At 40.4% G+C, this 25,033-nt stretch overlaps 1 protein-coding gene across 4 annotated transcripts; it reads left to right on the forward strand.

Moving 5' to 3' along the window:
- Window positions 1–1,841: 1,841 nt before the first annotated feature.
- On the forward strand, window positions 1,842–25,033 carry LOC121192853 (5'-AMP-activated protein kinase subunit gamma-2-like). Of its 4 annotated transcripts, XM_041054779.1 has the most exons (16): window positions 1,842–2,042; window positions 3,627–3,692; window positions 5,636–5,897; window positions 13,992–14,212; window positions 16,643–16,694; window positions 17,931–18,037; window positions 18,785–18,866; window positions 20,286–20,344; window positions 20,441–20,486; window positions 20,601–20,655; window positions 20,765–20,891; window positions 21,134–21,299; window positions 21,395–21,432; window positions 21,555–21,701; window positions 21,799–21,892; window positions 23,573–25,033. In XM_041054779.1, exons 1-16 carry the CDS (start codon window positions 1,959–1,961, stop codon window positions 23,602–23,604), a joined length of 1,638 nt encoding a protein of 545 aa, XP_040910713.1. In that variant the 5' UTR covers window positions 1,842–1,958; the 3' UTR covers window positions 23,605–25,033. The 4 variants fall into 4 exon arrangements, with proteins under 4 accessions (XP_040910713.1, XP_040910714.1, XP_040910715.1 ...); XM_041054780.1 differs by lacking the exons at window positions 1,842–2,042; window positions 3,627–3,692; window positions 5,636–5,897 and adding an exon at window positions 8,758–9,424; XM_041054781.1 differs by lacking the exons at window positions 1,842–2,042; window positions 3,627–3,692; window positions 5,636–5,897; window positions 13,992–14,212 and adding an exon at window positions 15,416–16,115.

A 25,033-nucleotide genomic window follows, 5' to 3' on the forward strand; every position in this document is an offset into this window, starting at 1 on the left:
TAGACGAACCAGTGTGTGACATAAAGAACGGGGAACTTTTATTTGGAACCATAGGTTGTTCTACCTTTTTGGACAGAAATGGCATTCTCCTTAATCAGAAATATTTCTTATACTGACGCTTCACAAGTCACATGCTTAGAAACGGAAGAGTTTTTGCGTGCACAATTTCAAGTTGACTGTAAAATTTTGGAGACAGTCTTAGAACTTGTAATGTATATGGCATGTATTTTTTTAACTTTCCGAAGACTCAATTGTATATATTTTCTCAATGAATGGTTGTAACAAAATTGTTTCTTGATATTTTTCTTCTCTTGTATGATATTACATCATCCTGCCAGTGTGTTTGTGCTACATTTTCTTGGTCGTGTAAAGTAGTCAGATTTTTTTCTTTCTTTTTTTTTTTTTCTTTTTTTTTTTTTGAAAATGCCTTTTGAAGTGTACAGAGTATGGAGTTTGTGGAATTGAATTTAGAAACATTTACAAAAATAAACTATTTTACATGTTATCATGGTGTGTCTATGGTTTGTCTATTAGGACACATTTTCAGTTATTTAAATATCCAGTGTTTTTATTGCAGTTTCTGACTTGAAAGAAACAGACAGTTAATTACAGGACAAATGGTAGGTATATTTAACAGTGTCCTTAAGAGGCAGTTGTATTTCCAGGGAGTGCAAGCTTGTGTCCACTTTAGGGCTGCAGCAATTATTTTTAGTGGAGGCCTACAGAGCCTTTGTGCCAAAGGGGCATATTGGGTTAATCTGGCCATGTGAAAGCATGTTAAACTTTATATGCTTCAAAGACTTCATGCAAAAATAAAAAACAGGCAGTCAAAATTACCAGGGGAACATAATAGAATAGTGGAGTAGAATATGGTGCCATAATCAGTGGCCCTTCTGTTTCTTATTTCAGCCTATTAACCCAAAGCAGCTCCTGGAATGGGCAAACTGCAGAGTTCCTCAAGGTTCGAACATCAACTATTGGTCACATTTTTCCAATTTTAGCCTCCTTGCACTGGCTCCCACCGGACTACTACTACTACTACTACTTATGAAGCACCTAATAGGCCTAGTCTAGAGCCTGTTTTTAATCACTGAACTCCCCGTACACAACTCTGAAATATAGGAATGAGTGACACCACGGGTGACTGTGCACTTTCCGTGATCCTCTAGATTGATTACGTTTATTGTCTGTTTTATGTTATTTTATATGTATTGCCTTGTTGCTTTTGCCTTGGAACTTGTTTTGACATGGACTATAATAATAATAATAATGATGATGATGATGATGATGATGATGATTACAGTGGTCATAAATAGCATTTCTTTGGTGCTAAAACCCTGTTAAAATCTGAGTCGTACTGACATCTGTTGGTGAAGCATGTGTGTATCAGACCTGCCTGGTGCTGGGTCAAAATTAGCTTCCCCTTCAAAAACTTGTTTTTCTGCATGCGTGTCCTCAGTTTTGCCTTTTCTTGTTTCGCGGACGCACAAGGAAATGAACTGACGAAGGGAAAGGAAGTGCTCCTAAGAAATATCAAGCAGCCTAAATATGGCTAATACAGTCCCACTTCCTTATAGAACAAATAAGCTTGTGATTATAGAAAGCTGATAAACTGTTATGGTGCGTGTGTGTTTTTGTACCTGAACTCCAAAAACAACGGGGCGGTGCTGTTTTTGAGGTCAGTGGACACGCATTTCTCAGGGGTACACACTATGACAACACCTGTAAGTGTAAACAGTCCGTGTTGAAACTCATTTGAAGATGAGTGCCCTGCCCCTTTTCGCCACGGCCAAGCCTACTTCCTGGTGGATGAGGCAGCTCCTCCGTGTTGTCGTAGTAAGCAGAGGGGACAGCTGAAGGGAAGGTGGAGGCGTCTGTCGGTGGTCTGAATTCGCGGTACAGCAGTTACTTAGCACTCTGTTGTTGTGCATTTTGTCCCTTTGAAGAGAGAGAAAAAAATGGGAAGCACGGTGATGGAGCCCAGCAAGCAGAGCTCAAAGAAAATGTCAAAGAAGCGGAGAAGTCTGCGGATTAACATGCCAGTGAGTCGGTGAAGTATCAACTAATGTGGCTTCTTACTGTGACTGTTAAAAAAAAAAATCAACTTGTTGTTGAACTTTTTGTGAAATCGGGATCGGTACTTTGAGCCGTCATTAGCCGTTTTGTGTCGCCTGTCCTCGCAGGCGACGTAAGCAGAGCGTGCGCGACTGACAGCTGTCTCTGCATCACGACTTTTCAGCTCATCAGTCTGCTGCAGCCGCCACCAACACATATACCATTTATTTTCCAGAAACACGCACACAGGGGACATTTTCCTTCTGTAATCAATGCCAATATGTCCAACACTAACCCTTTAATGTGATGTCATTGCAGCCAACTCCCCTGCCAGGGCTGCAGGGGATTGTTTTCGTTAACAAATAATCTTCTCGATTAAAATGTCAGGAAATTTAGAAAAATGCCCAGGTGAGGTTTTCAGATGCCCGGTTTTGTCCCACCAGCTGGCAGAAACTCAAAGATATTCAGCTTACAGAAGTATACAGCAGCTCAGAGGAGAAGATTGTCTCATTTGAGAAGCTGGAATAACATACATTTTTGGTTAGAAAATGATTTACAGATCGTCAGAGTTGTTGCAGATCAACTAAACAATGAAATGACCAAAAAGCTGCAACTTTAAACTTATATACACATCTAAAGAGTTTTTAGGAAAAGTAAGTAATACTAAGCAAAGGAAACATTTCAGAGGAAGTAACCTACTCCAAACCAATGAGTCATGATTCATTATGGTCCCTATACTGAGGCTCTTTGTTTATTTAACTTCATTTCAGTTGTCATTCCTGATTTACATTTGCCTCTATTCATCAATCTGGGCAATTTGTGTCTAGGGTTGTGTTTTCCTTTGCGTCACAGGCGTCACAGAGTTGAGAACTGAATGTTATTTCTGTGCACTTCTGGGGTTTTTTTTTTTCTTTTTGGAGGTCAGAATATCTCATGGATACTGTGGTGAGCACACTCTGGTGACTGCTGATTTGTTTTGTCTTGTAGCATGGATAACAGCCGTGTTACTGTATCTCACAGGCATGTATCTTTTGGATAGCGTCCATCAGATCCACCTTTTCCAACTTAACCATACATGGACGGCATACTATTTGTGTGTTCCATGTGACATTGCATATAATTATAATTTCCTTGATCAAAGGTAAGCTTGTGACTGCAACAATGCTTTTATGGCTGGATGTTGGAGCCTCCACCTCAGCCTGGTAGAAACACTGATACAGCTGCATAAAAGGTATCAGAACAGATTTTCGTGGTCACCCAATTACATCTGTGTAATTAAACTGCCTTTCTGCTGAAGAATGCATAACATCATCTGTCTAATGTGGAATGTAAGACCCAACTCTTGGTATGGGGAAGGAGTGTGTTGTGTTGCATTTTCTTGCAAAGGTTCCCGCTGTGGCGAAACATGTTTATCTTCTTTCTTGAGTGGCACTCCGAAAGCCTAAAGCAGGTCGTGTGAAGTCTTTCACGTTGCCTCAAAGTGAGGAAGAAGAGCACCACTGTCAGTTTCATTTTAAAAGCAGCTAAAAGAGCATGCCAACCTTGACCACCCTGGTCTCTTTCATGTGCAGGACTTTGGTGCATTTGCTTCCCCACAAGTGGAGACGAGTGGCTCAACCAAAAGTGGCGCTCAGACGGTAAAGAATTTATTTTCATTTATTTATTTTTGTATCATCATTTTTCATTTACTTGCCAACTGTTTGTTTTCTCAAGCTTGCTTTCTCCTCGCACATGATTTATCTTGTCTGTTTGGCTCTGTTTGTTTGGCTTTGAACACATTTAGACGTGGATTTGGGAGAGCAAAATATTACACAAGGCCATCTCTCCCATTCTGCCAACCCTCACTGGCTTACAGTAACATTACGCCCACTGTGTCCAGGCGTAGCAAGATCACATACAGGAAATTGATTTTTTGTAAAAGAAAGCAGCCTCTTCCTACTGTCTGCTCTAATTGATTTGAATAGGATTAATCTTCAACTGTTAGCTTATGTTGGCCAGGATATGTAGTTTAGTTTACTCTGTAGTATTTGAGCAATGCTGATTAAAAACTGTCTCTTGTTTTGAAAGAGCTGATTTATATCCAGACAAAATCCTGCTAGCTTCTTCACTTGCCTTAACAAGCTCTTGCACAATGACAGAGCGAGAGTTGTTGGCAGACAGCAGAGATGGGTGTGTGCTCTCTCTCTCTCAGATTTGTCACAGGATTGGTTTAAAAACAAATGTGCCTATGGAGTTGGGCCTGCCTTAAGCAAATACCCTCCTGAACTCTTGTTAGGGAGACCAGACAAAACAATCACCTATTTCTTACAAATTCAGTGAACGAGCCACTAGTGGTTTTATTTGTGTGTTTTCATTCCTACAGAGCAGCAGTGGTTCTTTTTGCACTTCACATCATCATGCAGCAGATCTATTTTGTCGAGAGTAGATATTATACTGGCTTTTATCTGCTAAGTGTTACCAAAACATTCCTGTTACATTTTACTGTTTTCAGTAAATAGAGCCCCTGAGCTAGAGATCACTGCATATTACAATGCTTCTCTGTATCAGAGCCCACAAATGGTTAAAAGATTTGTTGTTGGCACATCCAGAGCAGGCAGCAGTCAGCAGTGGGAGGAGGCTCTCTCTGTCTCCAGCTAGATTGGCTGCCGTCTCTCATGTTTTGTTTTGGTATCTGCACCGTGTATAGAAGAGAATTTCTCTGTGTTCTTACACGAGATCAACCTTGCAAAGACAGACTTATAAACACAGAAAGTCATCATGAAAACCGTTGTCACCATTGTTTAAGTGCAGATTGTCTGATAGTGAACCTGATGGTGCTGTTTAAAAACCTGCATTGAGGGTGAGGCCATTTAACATGGAGCCCTGTGAGCGCACTACACAACAGGGCATGATACCTTAGAGGGAAATGGAGTAACATTGGATCTATACAGTGTTTTATAAGACCATTTCAGCTTCTAAACATTGTGGCTATATGCTGCATGAAATGCAAAATTGCTGGTAATGTTTCCTTTTTTTGCTCTGAAGTCTCATACAGCTGTGTGTCTAACAAAATTAGATGTTTCAGCTTAGGATTTGGTTGGTTTGATTAATGTAAACTGACTAGGAAACAAGTGAAAAATGTTGCGTCACAAAACTCGGGGATTAAGAAAGTCCGGTAATCAATATTGTTGGTTTTTCAGTAACTTTTATCTCCTTTCCTTGTTTAACAACTAGATTATGAAAGAACATGTGCTTTACTGCACTTTGGACACGATAGGCTACTCACATTCTCATGCAGGGTTTTATAACATACCATAAAGTGTTACAATGCGTCTGACTATACAAAACATAAGTGGAAAAAAGAGGAAGTACCCAGAATAGCAAGCCCTCACAAAAAGTGCAATCAATGGCTGTCATTTCACAATAAATCTCTTCTCTACATTTGCTCGTTCAGTGTGGCCATTTGTTTTGGATCTTGTTCTGTGCAGTATTTCACCGTTAAGCTCTGCAACCTCTCTCTGTATCATTTTAATATTGTGGAAACACACTGTACATAAACTAAAGAGCAGGAAAGTAAAACTGCCTCCTAATTGTCTCTCAGGGAGAGCGTCTCATCCATTCAGCCAGCCCCACCATAGGAGTGTCTACGAGGAGCCCTGCCAGCACCCCGCTGCCCCCATGTCCCCAATCTGCTCCAGTGCAATCGAAGACAAGCTCAGGTTCACCCAAAACTATCTTCCCCTATCCCTCCCACCAGAACTCCCCACCCAAGTCCCCCCGCCGCCTAAGCTTCAGTGGTATCTTCCGCTCGTCATCCAACTCCACACCAGCAAGCATCAAAATCTTCTCCAGAACCAGGAGAGGTAAGTTGAAAAAGCTAACACGGCACTGGTTGCCCATTCATGATGAACGCTCAGCTTGATGCTGATGGAAACTGAAAGCATGACTGCTGCAACACCAGTTGGTGAATTAATTACAAATGTATTCTAATAGTTTTATAAATTACAGTAAAGATTAGAATAAAGTAAAGAAAATTGTGAAAAAGTTCGTGATCTGGTGATAAAGCAGATCAAGTACAGGTCTAGAAGGAAGACAATTATAAAGGAAGTATGACACAAAAGATGAAACCATTTTAAAGATTATTTGGTTTTCCTGCTGTGTGTACACAGGGTAAAGCCACATACAGGAAGCTGTGTCTATCTGATTGAGTTCACGAGTTCAGGTATTTTGCAGCATGTGACATAGCTGACAGACAAACACATTGTGTAGAATTTTTACAGTTACACACACTCAACATTATTGTGCCAATAATGAGGTAGAGGCCTGGGTTTCTGCATTACAACAGAAAAACTCACTGCTGTGTGTTGTGGTGTCATAATGTTCACAAGCCTCCGCAGACAGATGGGCAGTCATTTGTGTGCAGTAAATATCCCTGCATTGTCAGTCATCTTCTCATTGATGTCAACAACTTTCTTTAGGAAAAGGAAGTGGTTGGCTTTGTTTATTCTCAGAATCAAAGAAGCGTTTTTAAGCTCTCAGTTCCTAGCACTGAGCAGTACATTGCAGGGCCAGTTTATCAGATTAAGTTACAGGTTTGGCATCTCATAGACGGGCATACACTCTCCATATCATCATCAAAACTCAATAATGACATAATGATACCACTTGTATGTGCAAAGAGGTTGAAATGAGACAGGCCTGGCAGAACAAGGCCTTGTTTTATGAGGAACAGACCTTTCAGGCAGATTTTCAGCTCTCGTGTCTCCATGTATTTGGGTGGCTGATCATTACATAACAAAAACCAGCCTGTTTCACATGGTAACATCCCTACTGGAAGCAGCATCAAACAGCACAAAGATGAGTCATATGTTTTTGGCTCGTACATATACCCATTCTTCTCCGTTTCCTCTCAGAGGCTCAGTTTGGCAGTAGTTGGTGGAATAGTTCTGTTAGGCCCAAACCTCAAGAGTCAGCGTGCTCCGTTCACTCTGGCGATTGTTTTTGATGGTAACCAACTAAAATACACCAACTTCTCTGGCCTTCTCATGCCAGCTGCTCAGGATTACCAGTGTCTGATGTGGTTTGAGACATTATGTCTACAACTGTCTCCTGTACTTTTCTGACTAATGATGTGGCTTTAAGCGATGGGGTGGCCAATGATGATACCAACAAAGTATGCTTATAAATGAATATCATACAGCAGTTGAGTGGGCACACCAAGCTTTCTATTTTTATTAGTGGGATGTTTTTGTAGACACCCCAGTTTCGCCACAAGGGTGTGCTGAAGGCATAGTCTTGTCTTGCTTTGGTTTTCAAATTAGTGTAGATGTTTTTATGACATCATCATTATTACTTTCTTTTATATATAATTTTTTGTGAACAAGGAGGCTTTTTTTTCAGAATTTTATGTGTTTCTGAGCATCTGATTTTGTATCATTTGCATATTATTCATTTGAAAACTGATTTTTCTCAGGTGCATTCATGTCCATGTTTGCTACAAATATGATCAGAATGTTTTCTCATTTCCAGCTGTTCTAAATTTGTGTTTTCCCATCGCCTGGACATTGTCAGTCTCTCACTGCTGAAGGCAACTGTAGTGCTTTCATACCCTTATCTGGAAGTGACCAGACTCTCAGGAGCTCCTCACACAACCATGCAAGTTTTCCCCCCTCTCTCACTCTCCCTGTTGCTACTGTGTGCTGTATGTTGTCAGTAAATAAAAGAACTGTGCAGTTTTGACTTTCCAAATTCACAAAACGCAAGCCTTACAAGGGCAGTGATTTTTTTTTTTTTTTTTTTTTTTTTTTGAGTGGGGAAGCTAAGCTAGGGAAGACTAACAAAATACACCTTGGAGACATTGATGTGTTTTTGTAACCTAAACAGTATTTTAAATCTTCCTTGATCTGAAACTTAGCAACCTGAATTAATTTTCCTAGGATAATGATAAAATTATTATATTGAGCATCACAGGATATTTGAGGTGAGTGATTTTGTCATTGATATTTCAACTGCTAACTCATATTGGCCATTGACCCACTAAGCAGGGTGGAACACTTGCATAACATGTTAATTGAGATCTGTACTGGACATGCTGTAGCTAATGTGAGCAGCAAATAGAGTGGGCCATCTGTTAAGGGTAGGGGAGGCTGGTGGTATTGAATGGAAGCTTTCTGATCAGCTGACAGAACATGGGATGTCCCCCTGCTGTCATCTGACAGGGGCTGGCCTCTGCAGACTTAAAGGTCAGGCCCCCAAAAGTTACAGACAACTTACTGTACAAATGACAGAGCTGCAGGACGCCCAGCTGAAAGCCACAACCTTTAGGTCTTTATGTTTAATCCCTTTAATGGCTCAACTGCAAGTTTTTAGAAGAATGTAAAACAGGAGGAGACTTTCTCAGATAAAGCGTTGAATGTATGTTACACTGTGTGAAGACGGAGTGAGACAGATGTGCCTGTGCTGAATTTACTCTGTGGGAAGAGGGAGGGCAGTGGAAGAGGGGGGCGGGGAGATGTGCTGCCTGAGCCAATTGCTGGTGTAACCTTCACAGACTGGCCTCCTTTTACAGGCTGCTGACATGGGTGCTATATTAAAGAGACACCACCCACAGCTGCACCTGACAATTTAAAGCACTGACACTGCTGAGGGGGGCGGAAGAGGCGCGTCGGTCCATCCCAGTTGTTATTTGCATCAGCTGCGATTGGGACTTTTTTTTGCTGAAGCTGTGTAGAATTTACAGCTTTCATACTCTCCTAGCCTTTTCCATCAAATATATGAGCTGACACAGATAGTGTACACTGCTTCCTGCTGGTTCTGTGCTCTGTGGCCCTGGAGGATTTTTTTTTCCTGAATATGCAAGCTTAGCCTATATTGGTGTCTTGCTGCGGTTGTCATATTCTGTTCATTACTGGTGCAGCTGGCTCCAAGAAAAAGTGGATTGGCAACCTCATGGAATAGTCAAATTTTTTTTTTTCTCCTGCGGATTTACATGAAGTTAAAAGAGGACGACCATATATATTCCTTGGTACATTGATTGAAGGCAACCAGTTTCCTTCTTTTAAAAAAAAAGAGGACCACTTCTCCCCTAAAGACAGACTAAACTGCTTCAAAGACTAACTGTTCTCTAGATCTTTTGAGTCGTCTGGAGTCATCAGTTGGATATTTTTTTTTCACATTAATTTCTGTACAACTTTCTTCGCCTAGAAATGGAGTGACTCTCACCATTTCTGCGCCCCTTTTCGTGATGCGGATGGTCATGGTCAGATTTAGTTTTGAGCCCACAACCCGCTGTTGTCCATGAAGAGGTTTGGCAGCCTAAGAAGGAGTAAGAAGCGGAAGGAGCAAGATGGGTTAGGAGGGAGACACCAGTCTGAGGCATCATGTCTGTCTGGTAATGTGCTGTGCTTTTCACCTGCTACATTAGACCTTTTATCTTCAGTAATCTTGGATTCAGATCTTTTATGTTTACCGTCAAACAACATCTATACTGTCTGTTGTGGGCATTTAGTGAAGGCAGTCACATGCTAGTATGTTAGTACACCTTTAGAAGGGCATTATATTTTAAATGTTTCAGAATAATTTATTCTAAACTTTACTAAACTTTAGTAATCCTGCATAAACATTCTTAAGATTGAACAAAGAGAGAGCATCTGTCTTTTTATTTGGTATTGGTATGATAGACATGCTGAATGCTGTTCGTTTTAGCCTTAGGTTCTCCATATAGTTTAGGTGCTGGCTACGTGGCTGGTCTCTGGTTTCACAAATGCAATGCAATGTATCCGCACAAAGCGACAGGACACAGGCCAAAGTGGTAAAACTGTGTGAGAGGCTGACCAAAGAAGTTAGCAATCACTTTGCTAAATTCATATACATGCATTTGAATCACTACACATACAGCAACGTCCTTCCTGTATTAATCTTGATCTATAATGTCTCCAGTAATTTAAATGTTTTGGTGGTATGTGAAAAAATTGATTTAAATCTTGTTAAGTAATACAAGGTCTGAGTGAAATGAAATAGCAAAAATGTATTTTGTTTTTATTTTGGAGTAATCCTGTCATTATGGTCGGAGTAATTTATAGGCACGGTGCTTGATATAGTCAGTTCAGTGTCATTATTCTGTCCCATATTCAAAGGAAGTCTCTTCAGAATAGCTGCTCCATTTTGAAAACTTTATTAAAAATAGACAGGAAGCATTTCACCTGAACTAGTGACACTCAGAATGTGCCAAGTGGAATTTTTGCAGCTTGTCCTCATGTTTGGGAGAAATCTCTTGTCACCTAACATTCTTTGAGGTTTTCATTATAGGAAGCAAGCCATGAACAGTGACAGAGAAGACAGATGCCAAGCAGAAACTTCAGACCACCACGCAGACTTAATGCAGTTATTGTAAAGTGTTCAGGCATAATGCTTTATGAGTGAAGCACTGGGGCACACTGTGTGGTGTTCAAGTGGCTCTTTATCACAGACTTCACAGCTCCTATTTGGAGCCAGTCTGACCTCGTTGGAGTAGATGGAAGGAGCAGAGTCCTGTCATTATGATTTACGTCCATATGTGGCTGTAGAAGATATAGAGTTCATCGTAAAAGTGGTGTACAATGTGGTGACACCTCAGCCTAAACCATAAGTCCTTTGATCCAGAGCGTCTACACTGTGGAGGTTGCAGCTGTGTTGCTTATGTTGTTCACTACACCCTTTGTGAAGCTGACATTTACATGTGAAATTTCAGTAGTGGCCAATTAGAGGACATCACATGTTTTTTAGCAACACTATATGTCAGTTTGAATTGCGACTGCTTATTTAAATGTTTTGCTGTGATGTGGTTTGCAGTTTGCCTTTTTTACTGGGAGCTAACTGTGCAATAGGGTAACCAGCACATTAATTTTAAACCGTTGTTGCTAACTGCTTCTTACTGTTTCACAATATACACACCAATTCTAACCCGTGCACCTCTTCAAACACATCCATTCATGGTTGTAATTCATTGTTTTAGATGGCTGTAGCAGCATGTCCATTGTGCCTGTATAATCCTCACTATTGCTCTGACGTCAACCGATGGGGTTCATGTTGCTCTCAGAGTCAGCACAGCCCCACATGACTGAAAACACCCTATTTTCTCCTGACTTGTCAGGGGGCACCCAGACTGAGAGGATCCGCTTTTAAAGGTGTTAGATTATCGCAGAATTGCAGTAAATTACAAACAGAAGAAACTGACCTGGTTACAGACCTCTGAATCCCTGCCTAGATTGCAGATTTTTTTTGCTCAGCAATTCATATTAAGCCTGAAAATAATTACATTCATAATTACTTAATCTGTTTATAGTTTTTAATTTTAGTTAATTGTTTGGTCTATATAAAGTCAGAAAATAGTAAAAAAGAAAAGTTTGAATTTCCTAAATCCCAAGGTGACATCCTCATATCGCTTGTTCTTTCCGACCAACAGTCCAAAACACAAATATATTCAGTCACATAGAACTCTTTTGTTCTATGCAACTGAAAGCAAATCCTCACAATTGAGAAGGTGGAGCGAGAGAATGTTTTGCATTTTGCCTGGAAAATGACTTAACAATAAATCGGTTTTTAAAATAGCTGCAGATAAATTTTCTGTGGGTTTGCCTGGTTAATTTCCTTGCATAAACAAAGCTGTGTCCATTACATCAGGATATCTGATCTAATACGCTGTATATGCTTAGATATCTACACATTAAATAGAAGAGTACTCCATGATGGGTTTTTTATGCTTGTAAAGTTAGATGAACTGGCCTGCTTAAAGCAAGGCATCTATTTCCTGTTTCCTGGGTGGTGTCTAGCTGCCCCCTATTAACCAGGCCAAGAAGAGGGCTCACGGCCCCGCTGTTATCTCCTCCTGTGGAATGTGCCACAACAGCGTGGCTAAAATAAGAAGGCTGCACGGCGGAAGCAGGGCACACCGAAGAGGGCTGGTGCACGCCAACTAAATGTCAAGAGATAGTGTTGAGTGCACTTGGACAGACCAAGGAAAAATGGTTGCCTGACACACTGGGCCTCATTTATGACAAAACTACTCTTAACTTGATCTCTTTGTTAAGATCATATTTATATAGCAGAAAAAAATGTATGGTACGAGACATTAGGTAAAATTACTGTATCAATTTGACTGATACAGGGAGGTGTCTCCTGGCTCATTCAGGAGTTTGCACAACTTGTTAACCTTTGACTGAATATCCTAAACATTTTAACTTCTCAGGCAAATGTTCAAATGACTTATGAATGGTCTAAGTTTAGCACATATGACTGAGTCCAGTGGGATGACTTACTGACACTGATTCTTGTATTTTCATGTGAGTGAGTCCTCATGTGACATTTACATAGTCTTGGCTTTGCTGTCACACTGGCGTTGGACATGTGGACCTGATGAAAGTCAACTGGCAATCTCATGGTGGATGCCTTGTAATGTGAACCATTTGGTCCACATCATCCATGTCCCCCATTGTCTGGCCTCAGAAATATGTCAGCGGGGTGGAGCCGGGGCAGCGTGAGTGTCGCATGTCACCATGTGTAAGATTGTGACGCCTGGTGTGAAAGGGTATGTGTGGGGCTGTCATGTGACTGACAGCTTCACCGTGACACTCACAGGAGGAGCTGCATCACAGACAGCTGACTGTTACATTGGAGTTGGGCTTAATGCGTGTGCCTGTGTTGTAATCAGCCTAGTTATTGTGGAGGGACGCCAGGGGCAGGAAAAGAAGACAACCTGCATGACTCATTATATTTCTTTTTCCAAGTATCGATCTGTTATTGATTGCTTTTTAGAGAATTAATTTAGCTGAAATGCACTTTGGAGTGCCATCAAGGGATTTTTCATTAATACAGTCAGAGGGATGCAGGTGTCAACCGCTGTCACGTCACTGAAGTGTTATCGAGGTATAATTGCAGCCTAGAATTAGCAAATCTAATCAATTACCTAATTAATGCATTTTTCGAAAACAGTTTAACTTGTGATAAATCTGTTTGCTATTGTGTCTTCTTGTGATTTGTTTCAAGGGTTTTTAAGATTTACAGTTTCTTTATCATCCTTTATTTTCACAACATACAGCTATTTTGTCACACTAAAAATTTAATGAGGTCCAACCCACAAAGACGTAACAGGAGCTCTCTGCCTTGGCCTTCTGATCCCACGCAGGATTAAACCCACCTGAATACAGAAGGCTGCTGAGGCATCATATAACGCAAATATAAGCAAAGTGGATCTAATTTACTTATATTTAAGTGTGGATGTAAACAGTCTTTTTAACTTTTAAACAAAAAAAAAAGCAGTTGACAAAACAAGTTTCAGACTGGACAATACACTAGTAAGTGCATTTACAGAAATGAGAGTCTGTACACACCCACACAGGTATTTTCACTTCTGGTTAATTAGATTTCAGCTCAGGTTGAAATTGGGTGGAGCTATAATGTAATTACATTTCTGTCAGATGAGTCATCAGATGAGGTCTCAATGGGCAAAATAAGTGAAGACACCTGAGTGGGTCAACCATTATTTAAAATGAGTTTGCTCATTGCTTTAAGTTGCTATGTGTTTTTTTAATCTCTTAAAGATGTCACATACAGTTAATGTACTTCATTACTTATTATAACTGTTTTTTAGCCATATTTATGATGGTGGTTTACCTACTGCATCCTTGTCTGTCATCGACTGGGCTGTGGATTTATCGCTAGTATCTGTGTTGTTTCTCAGTACTCAGGACTGTCAGTCCCTGATGGATCAGATATGCATTCCTTCTGTGTTATAGCATGTGACAGCACTGATGGTATCTCCAGCAGTCACCACTGTAGCACCTCAGTCTTGCCAACTAAGACTATCAACAATGTCAGTCCGCGCCGCGTCTCGGTGTCACTGCCAACACAGTATGGATTGACATCGAGAGAAACAAGAGATAGGTCGAGGTATCGAAACTGAACCTTTTATCTCTCTGCAGCCTCTGGCCTCTCCACGCCACCCCCGACCCAGGCATCTAGCCAACCTGTGTTCACCCAGGAACCCCAGGCGAGCGGGCCCAGTCCTGAACGCTTGGAGCCGAGCTCCAGATCCCGTTCCCTCTCCACACCTCCAGACACAGGACAACGTCTCAGCCTCCCCTCTGCTAAACCCCCGATTCCCTCCCCAAGCCCTGTGCCATCTTATTCTACCTCACAACAAGTAAGTCATGCTGCAAAAATGTAATTTAAATAGGAATGCCATATATTTTACGAATTTGTGTTATTTACTTGCCTCAGGACTGTTCTGTCACTGCTCTGAACTATAAATGAGTGTGACTGTGGCATAGTATTTCATAAATTTAAGTGTGATTTCTTGCACCAGTCTTCCATGGCTAGAGCCTAAATTTTGAAGATTTAGCATCTTATGGCTCCACAAAGTTGGTGCATCTTTCTTGTTTATGGAGCAGCAAGATTTCTTATCACAGTTACAAAGCTAGTTCAAAGATCACCTCTCCAGTTTCTACTTTTAGAAGAGTGGTATGAATTGATAAGCCATGGCTGACCTGCCCTGTGGCTCAGAAATAATATATGCATTGAAATCCATAAAATGTGTGAAATAATTTTTTTACTCAAAAATAAGTATGAATATGCAACTGAATCTGCAGGTAAAATGTTGTATTTTTGCACTAATTCTGTGTCAGAAATATTAATTAGCATTTTCTGAAACTGCTTGGGTCATGGGTTGTTGAAGCTGAGAGCTATTTTTCCTTTGTGGCTACATAAAAGTGGCCTTAGATGCTTTCTGTCTACAAGTCATGTGCTACTTTACTCACAGTCATAAGGGCTTTACTTTTGGACAGTGGTGAAGAGAAAGCACGGATGATGCAAATCCCTTTCATTCAGGCTCTGATACTTCAGCATACAGTCGTGTCAACAATCCTGTGTTTGCACTATTTGCTCTGAGCATCCGTGGCAGAACAGAAGGTGTAAATATTGTTTCAGCATTGAGGCAATATCTCAAACAAGGATAGACGTCGGCTAAGCGGCTGCACAATTGACTGTTACTGCAAAAACATCTGAGAACAAATTTAGCATTTGTCACAAGACTTTTCACTGAAGGTTTCAGGCAGGATCCAGGCAGTCTGAGGATGTGATACCAGATTTCCTACAGCTAGTGAGGAATGACTTTATGACTTGCTGTGCAGATTTAATGAATAATTATCTGAAGGTCGTTCTCGACCTGTCTGCTGTGAGTGATTGTGGATTCTACCCAGAAAGGGTAAATCAATATTCCATCCACAGCATTGTATACTGTTGATATTAACACCCAAGGACTCGTGACTGTGGTTGGAGAGCAATGAGTCTGTTCCTGTCAGCCCCTCTGTGCCCCCTTCTTCATCCAACATACATAAAGAAGGCTCACAAAAACAAAATCTTCTGATAACAGTAGTTTACTTCTTGCCAAATCCAGTTTTAAAAGCAATTCATTTCAGGGATTTGTGTTTGTCTGCTTCCCTGTAGTTTGCTGTAATGCCAAAGCATGCCCACTGTGATGCAGCAGGGCGAGATTTATGAAAGTGCAGGAGTAGTTTTAGGCGAGAGAAGTGCTGTGTCACCATTGCAGGGTGACACTGGGGACTGTTTAACATCCCGGAGCAGGTATGCAGGCTTTCTCACACTGCTGCAGTGGCTTGTTGTGAATATACTGCCAAATTAGGGACCAGGGGAAATCATGTACCAACGAGCACATTTTGCGTATGCAAATCCCTCAGCATGACACAGCACATTTCATGCTGGGAACTCGCCTGTGCTGCGTGTGAGATGCAAAAAAAAAAAAAAGCACAATTTCCTTGTCATTTTCTCATGTTGCTGCTGCCGCTGCCAAGAGCCAGAGGAGTTGTATTTGAAGATCTCGGCCATGTTGCTGGTTTTGTCAGACGAAATGAACTGTGAAGATGTGACAAGGCATCCCCAGCTTCTTGCTGCTTAGCAACGTAAGGGATTTCCTAATATGGTGAAGCGCCCAGGTTGCTCTGCATGGAGGGGTGTGTCCACAGCGCCTGGAACTTCCTGCTTTTTTTTCCCCCCCAAACCCACGCTTCGTGTTAGAGACTTTTCCTGCGGTGAGTGTTATTTGGCAGATTGTGGCTTTGACAGTGAATTCAGATGTTTTTTTTTTGGTAGTGGGATTAATCCTCACACGCTCGTATAATGGTCGTTTGAGCAGCGTGTACGCAGTGGTTCCCCCTACTGCAGCAAATGGATCAGGACTGTTCCACTCTCGAGATTTAAGGGGTGTGTGTGTAGCTTAATAATAATGTGCCACTGAAGTTGCAGCTCCACAGCACGGTGTTTTGTTTTTTGTTTTGTTTTGTTTTGCCACGCTACCTGTGTATATTTAGCTTTATGTAACCAGTAAAACGCTGGTGGCGCACGGCGTTTTTTTGTTTGTTTGTTTGTTTGTGTTTGTTTTATGTTTGCGCACCACACTCGGTGTGATCACAGTCTGCTGGGGCTGCTGGTGAAGAGTCGCTTCACCCTGCTGCTCACAATTTACAGCAAAGTTTTTGTCGTGCGCTGCCGTGTGTTGTTGTGAGGATTTACCGCGCTCTTCACTGCAAACTTCTGCCGTTTTTTCCCCCTCTCTTAGGTCTACGGTTTATTCGAAGGCATGCTGGAGAAACTTGAACTAGATGATGATGGTAAGTGTCCAGTGTCCGCTGCTCCCTTTTAGTGCCCTCGGCGCAATTCGCCCTGACTTAATGTTTTGTTTAGGTGATCGGGGTATCGTAGCGTTTAAGTTATGTTGCCAGTTTAAGAGGATATTTTACGAGGTGACACATATTAGAGTTTAATCCATTTCAAAGACTGTATTGGCAGCGCGCCGTATGCAGCGCCCCATCCACAGAGATGCAGCGATTCATCCGCTTAACTGTGTCAGAAATGCGAGGGATTCCCTCCACAGGCTGCTGACATTGCCGGGTTGTTGTATAAAAGCCGTTTATTTCAACGTCTGAGACTTGTTTTAAATGAGAATTGTACGCAGCAGCTTTGATGAATGATACAGATACGTGTGCCTTGCTGGAAGGGACTACTTGCATTTAAATAGAGGAGATATTCAACAGGCCTTTCATGTGCATTTTTATCATGGTAATTAATATCAACATGTGGCAACACGTATTTTAGAAAATCGTTTTTGATTAGCTGACTCCTCATGTTTGTAAAATACAAAAATGTGATGTCCTCTGATGTCCTGTCTCATTATTTAATTAGATTCAATTCACAACAAGCTCATTTTATTCTTGTAAAGGCAAATGTACTGGTATGCAATACCTGGCCTCCCATATCAACTTATACACATACACTATATAGGAAAAGAAACAACACTTTTATTTACAAAAGCTGACACAGTTAAAGCATGTAAGCTTAACTACTACAAATAGAAACCACATAAAAACATGAATAAATGAATACAAATATGGTTTCTCAAACGATGCACATGTATTGACCTTTTACAGTGAGATGGAACAGTGGCAAATCTTTAAACTCAGCTGGAACAAACACATATTTTCATGTTTTTACTTGATGCATTGATCATGATTTAATTTTCTATAAGTGAACTAATCCGTTCAGTGTTTCTCCATCACATGTGGGGAAACAGTTACTGTAATCTTCAGAGCACATCATCCATGACAGATCTAAGCTCCTACAAAACTCCTACAGCTGCCCGTGTTTTTCCACTGTTTCTGTACTTGTTGGTGCTTAAAGCAGAGCATAATTATCAGTAAGATGGAGCAGCAAAGTGGCAGTAAGTGATCTAGGCCCATGATGGTTGTTTAGGCTCTGAGAGTGTGTTTTGTTTCCAGGCTCGCATTATATATTCCCTGTGAGATTTCTCCTTCCGCTGAAATTATGTTCCTGCCATTTTTTTCTTACAGCTGCTGAACCTGAGAGTGATATTTACATGCGCTTCATGAAATCCCACAAGTGCTACGACATCGTCCCTACAAGCTCCAAGTTGGTTGTGTTTGACACAGCACTCCAAGTTAGTACTGACTGTCTTTATATCTGTATATTTGCACTTCCCTTTTTGTGATAGTACCAAAAACGCATGACAAACAATTAGTTGTCAGTTCATTTAGTTTAGTTTACCACAGCATTACATCGTAAAGTCAAGCTCATTTTCTTGCCTAAGAACCTTCATATTCTGCTAATGCCACCACTACTAATAATAATTAAAATCAAAGTAAAAAATCAAAAACAACATAAAAATTAAAACAAATACCATATATGATTTTGAGGTCGCTTGCCTTGAGAACTGAAAGAGAGCCCAAGTTAATGTTCAATAAAATAAGCGGGATCATTTTGCCTCAGAGCAGTTTCTATGAGATGGTTGATGAGATTGTCATAAAGCTGTTAAACAGTAATCCTTTGGAGGTCTGACCTCTTTGATGTGTAGATCTTCAACCACTAAATCCACTGAAGCCAAGAGTTAAGAACCCTTATCTAAACAAAGCGGAAATACCAAAAACCAACACAAAAGCAGCAAGAGTTTAGACAGCGCTTCAAAAAAAAGACATTTTCTTCTAATGTGAATGTGATAGGAACAGAAAAAAGTCATCAGATGTTGACGAGGGCTACAACTAAAAATTAGGGTTCAGGATTAGTTTTTTAGTTGAACAACTAATAGATTAATGGACTAAGTTGTAGAAAATATAATCACATGTTGTGAAGTATTTTGTATAATCTTATTGTATAATCACATTTTTTCCTTTCAAATGTTACTTAACAGGTTAAGAAAGCTTTCTTCGCCTTGGTAGCAAATGGTGTGCGAGCTGCTCCATTGTGGGACACAGAGAAGCAGAGCTTTGTGGGTAAGAATCCAAAAATGTGTCAGTAAATTGACTATTGGCTCTTTTTACATATTTTCCAATCATGGGTTAGTTATTCAAGGAAAAACCTGAATAAATGAGTGAAGAAACATAATGCGGATACTTCCACTCAGGTGCACTGCATGGTACAATTAAGAAATAACATCAACACACGCTCTGTGGTATGTATAACAAGGCTGAGCAGGCCCAGTTGATTCATATTTTTTATAAATATGGCAAGAGGAAAAGATCTAACTGGCTTTGAATGAGGATTCATTGTTGAGGCATGGATGGCAGGAACTTCAGTCGCAGACTGCTCAGCTGGTTTTGTTTTATTAGGAACAGTGACTAAAGTGACATCTGCATTTAGATCTGCAGGAAAGACGTCAGTAAACAGTCGGAAATTGCGGTCAGCTGCAGACATTTGATGACTGTGATGCTCGTGCATTAGTCCAATGTGTAAGGAAAAACAGGAGTAACTCTTCCTCAGAATGTCAATGCAGGACATGATCAGACTGTGTCAGCAAGAACATATATATATAGAAGGGTTTCAGTACAAATAGATGAAGGTGCATTTGAGAGTTCAGTGGTGCAGAGAGCATAGACCACAGAGATGTGGAAAAAAGTTATATGGTCAGATGTGGGCCCAGACAAGCGGCAGATGACGACATGACATGACTTTCAGTCAAATACCTCTTCCAAAGATAAGACAAAATATAAAAAAAAAAAAAAGTACTTGAAATTACATGTGAAATTTACAAGCAAAAATATGTCGAGATGCCTTTATTCTTCTTTGCTTTAAAGATTTGACTTTAGCATCTTTCAGAATGCAGTCTACGTATTTTTGAGCCACAGTTTAGTTTCTTAAAGGCAAATGTTCATTGTTATTTCATATTTTCCCCTAATTAAGATGGTAAATTTCCTTGCTGTGCTGGTGCACCATTGCCAAATGAACACAGAGGCAACTCAATGCATATTAATGCTGCTGGTCATGGCTAGTGGAGCGTGATGCTATATTGAGTAGGAGTCATTAGAGCTGTCATAAACCATTAAGCACAGCAATGACTCCTCTGTATTGACCAGTGCTCAGACAGGTTTGATATAATATTTAGCAGAAAGAAGAAGAAAAAAAAATCTCTGTAGATTCTAAGAAAAATAAACCTTCTGTTGTTCAGATGGTGTCAAAATCCAATTTTGAATTGGCTTTGTTGTGCTGCCTAGAGTTTATTGCGAGTCAGTCTGTGATGAATAATGAATGCCCAGTCAGCGTGAGAGGATGAAGCAGGAGGGAGTCAGTGATGTGCTGTTTGAACCACGCCCTTGTAAGCGCTGTCTCTTCTACCCAATTGCACAACGCCTGCAGGCATGGCGCTGTATGTTGTTTATGGATTCAGTGTGTTTCACTGCTCGTTTCCATTGCAGGAATGCTGACAATCACAGATTTCATCATCATACTACACAGATACTACAAGTCACCAATGGTAGGTCCACGTGACAGATATTGTTTGCTTCCTGCCACATTAGCGATTATTTTATTTTATTTTTTTAACCAACTTCTATTTTTTGTTGTACTTAAGGTGCAAATTTATGAATTAGAGGAGCATAAGCTTGAGACATGGAGAGGTAAGTGTTATGTTTATACTGTCATCTCCTTGTATGATGCATGAAGTGAGATTTTATAATTTTTTTTACAAGCCGAATGTAAAATCCTTTAATATTTTCTTTCTTGCTACACAGAGGTTTACCTTCAAGCAACGTTCAAACCTCTGGTCAACATATCACCCGATGCAAGGTATGTGTCTGACTGTAGATGATTGAATCTCTTTAGATACATATTTCTCAGCAGATATTATTGTGCAGATATTATTGTTTACCGACCAATGTATTTGTTGTGTTTGCAGCCTATTTGATGCGGTCTATACCCTCATCAAAAACAAAATTCACCGCCTGCCTGTCATCGACCCCGTCACAGGGAACGCACTTTATATTCTCACACACAAGAGGATCCTCAAGTTCCTCCAACTCTTTGTGAGTCCTGCATAATCTCTCATAAACTGTCCTGTCTGTGCACTAGTGTTAAGCCTGCCTATTTTAAAATATGATGATTAATTATGTTTACTTCTGCTGGAAACTTTGTCATCTCTCTTCTTGTTTTCATTGTCTGCTGCCCCCTAGTGGTCAATGTGGAAATTAATACAATGCACCTTTACCTAGTTGAACTCAGTGTCTCTGTCTCCTTGCGTATGTGTGTGTGCGTTTGTGCGTCCCAGATGTGTGAAATGCCAAAGCCAGCTTTCATGAAGCAGACTCTCGGGGAGTTGGGCATTGGTACGTACCACGACATTGCTTTCATCCACCCAGACACGCCCATCATCAAAGCACTCAACATCTTTGTGGAGAGACGAGTGTCTGCTTTGCCTGTGGTAGATGACTTGGGTAAGACCACAAACTCTAGTACTGACACTATATGCTTAATTAATTGTACCGAATTAACTTTCTTTCTAACTGAAATTCTCTTTGTTCTTTTACAGGCAAAGTTGTGGATATTTACTCCAAGTTTGATGTGATTGTAAGTCGAAATTTCTACAATTTCTGTTTTTTTTAAGAGACAAAATACCAACTAAGAGGATAAACTGCTTTGTGATTTATTGTCTTACTTTACACAATGCATTTTCATGTTTGTGTGGATAGAACTTGGCTGCTGAGAAAGCATACAATAACCTGGACATTACAGTGACACAAGCTTTGAAACATCGCTCTCAGTACTTCGAAGGAGTCGTGAAGTGCCATAAAATGGAAACAATGGAGACCATTGTGGACAGAATTGTCAAAGCTGAAGTGAGACACTGACTCTGACATACATACATTACATGTATTAAGAAATAGCCGTACAGCCGCTTTTAAGTTCATCTGTAAATGTGTGTTTTTATGCTAGGTGCATCGGTTGGTGGTGGTGGACGAGCGCTCCAGCATTGAGGGCATCATCTCCCTGTCGGACATCCTCCAGGCCCTGGTGCTCACCCCTGCAGGTATAGATGCTCAGCATTGCTAGCCCCAACTCCCCTTCTGTCCCGGACCCTGAGCTCTCTCCCCCACCTGCCCTCTACCTACCTGCCCAGGTAGGAAACGCACCTAGCTGTAAGGAGACATGGTGCCCGTCCAACGTCCTGTTTGTCCTGCTGGATGCTGCTCTGTGCAGCAGTGTTGTGTGGATTTTTGTGTCAGGAGGAAGCCCCTGTCATTCTATTCTACATCAGCCGCCACTATCACAACACATATGAATCACTATATCAATATAAGCCAGGCTTTGTCAAGAAAGAAGAATGTGTAGAATATTATCACTTTTGGTCTTGGTGTTTTTTTTTTTAACCTGCTTTAAAAATACACCAAAAAAAAAATCAGATCAAACTTTTTTACAGCTTAAGAAGCAGGATTGTGACAGGACTGAGCAGTTAGCTTGTGGTTGGAGATAGCACAAAAACATGAACTGAGGAGAAACTTAGTGTCGCAATGTGGTGACCTTTATTGAATCAAAACTAGCTTCATGCCTGTGCTGATCATCATATTAAACTATTCCTCTGTGTTTCTAAGTAGACAGGGCAAATTAAAGCGAAGTATAAGTCTCAAGTAATCAGTCGTAGTTTATGCTGCTAGAATTTGGTTTGTTTTTGACTTTGCCCCTAAAATCTGTCAGCCTGCTGGGATGACAGGTTCCCCAAACTCTGCCAGTTACACAACATGAGTCCAATGTTGCTACATTAAGCCTGTGGTTCACTCTCAACTGTGCTTCGTGAACTGAAACAAACCAAAACTGCAAAATAGTTTTTCATCGTAGTTTGGATCACAGATGCTTTTGTTTGAATATATACTAAACCTGTCCCATGCAGAGGCTTTACATATTATATGTTATTGTGCTCGGTTTTGCCAGTAGCAAGCTCTACATTGATGTGAATGTTTTGTGTTGATGCGCTTGAAAGCAAATAACAGATGCTTGCACAGTTTGAGCAATTTTAGCATCATAGGCTGCTGTGTGTTCAAACTGTAAGACAGTCAGTGCTGGAAAGAAAACATGACACACAAGCATTAAGTCTCTTTCGACACAGGATTTACTGACATGTATGTATCATTTATGGTTTGCATCAACACAACCTTCATTTTTATGAAACCAATCAGTTTGCTGCATCTTATCACTGGGTCTAAACAGAGTCTAATGAGGCAGCTGTTAAGGGCTTCAAAAAGAATGATAAATCTTGTTTTTGAGGGCAGGAAGCTCCATTTAGACATCTACATGTCTACATGTCCAGATGAAAAGCCGGCAGAGTTAGGCCTGTTCCTAATTTTAATGACGTGGTTGTATCCTCAGAGAAATGGGATGTTGCAAAACTAAGTAATTAAAACTTACACTAGAAAAACACAGATTTGTGAAAAATTTTGGTACAACATATGAAAAATAAATCTAAATAGACTCGTCATTGGTTCTGAATGCCTAAATGGTATTTTTTCCCTTGTGAGATCCTGCAGCAGTGGGAAGTTTGACAAAAATCAAACCATTGGTGAAGTTGTACTATGCATAATTCATAACAATGAAAACATTTAGACAAAGTTTGGGTTAAATAACTGTAATTCTTCCCAATCTACAGTATGTTTACTAATGCAAACATGTCCCTGTTGTGTCCTAACCTGTGCTCTTTTTTCTTCTTCTTCACCAGGTGCCTGCAAGGAGGAGAACCTGACTGGGTGAGAGGGAGGAAGCGTAAGCAGAAGTGGAGACGTGGTGGGAGTAAATAAGTCGGAAGGTTGAGGTAGGGAGCGTGAGGCTGAGCGGAGCCAGTCCGAAGGTCCCAGAGACGCCTGCAACTGATGCACTATGGAGGCTTGTAAACCAAAGAGGTAGACAGCTGAGTGAAGTGGAGTCCCTGCACTGAGGATTGATTTTTCTGGATTTGCCTTTTTTTTTTTTTGTTTGTTTTTTTGTTTTTTGTCTTTGAACACTGATCAGATGCACACACATACATTATACTGTATACACACACACACAGAAATGCATTGTGGTTATGTGCCGGGGGAAAGGTGGGAACGTCGAGACTGGTTCTCATAAATTTGAGCTTTAGTGTTTTGGGTATAGTTTTGATCATGCTGCTGTCATCAGTTGATTTTAGACACAACGTAGTTGATGCTGAACGTCGTCAGCTGCAGGAAATCCTTTTCCTCAGTATTTGCGGTAGAAAGGTGATTGACAGATTCAAATTCTTTGGTAGCAAAATTGCCCTTCACCAACGATACGGCCATTTTATGGCTGTATGTTTAAAATCAAACAAACAGTTTGCCAGTGCCAATATGGAGCCCTCAATGCCCAGTCTTTATTTGTGCCTTTTCTTTGCCCTGCCCTCATCAGTTTGAAACGCGCAATATTTGTGTCCTTTGAATTTTTTGTCATCAGAACAGTGCAATCATTTGTAATTTTAAAGAATGTATGTGTGATATTAAAGGAGTAAAAATGTACAAAATGTACCTTCTAAATCACTAAAATTCAAAACCATGGCAGAAATGTAAAGAATTTCATTTCTGATAAATAGAGGTCACTATGAAAATAACCCTAAAATCATTTTGACACATTCAGCAGAGGCAAATATAACTGTACATTAATAAGGATTCTATCAGCCAAGAACTATGAGTGAGTACACCTTGTTCATTTTACATCAGTAGTGATTAAGAGTCCTTGTGACTTAAAGATGCATATTGGTATGACATGACCGAAAATGTCTTTTTAGATGCTTAAAAAAACACTTTTTACATTTTCAGTGATTTTTGTTGCTTCAGATAATCTAATACTCGCAAACATGGAAACCAACTGGGTTATCTCAGCTGTAGCTCGACAGGACTCATCTCCATCTTGGACTGTAAATAGGATTGTCTTTCGGAAAACGTGTCACAGAAAGCTTTATTTTTATGAATGTGTCAACATGTTTAAAGAGACTGCAGTTTTAATGTTATTTTTGTAAATATATTGTGGCAATATGTCCAGTTCAAAGAAACTTTGTATCAGATCAACATGTACTGTAAATGTGCAAGCATGAGAAACTACACTTCAGCAGTATGAATGTTCTTTGTTTTACTTTTTCTATTTTTCTGGCTGCAGAAAAATAAATGGACACTGAATGTACTTTAAA

Source organism: Toxotes jaculatrix, chromosome 14 (assembly GCF_017976425.1).
Source record: "Toxotes jaculatrix isolate fToxJac2 chromosome 14, fToxJac2.pri, whole genome shotgun sequence".
Classification (NCBI taxonomy): Eukaryota; Metazoa; Chordata; class Actinopteri; family Toxotidae; genus Toxotes; species Toxotes jaculatrix.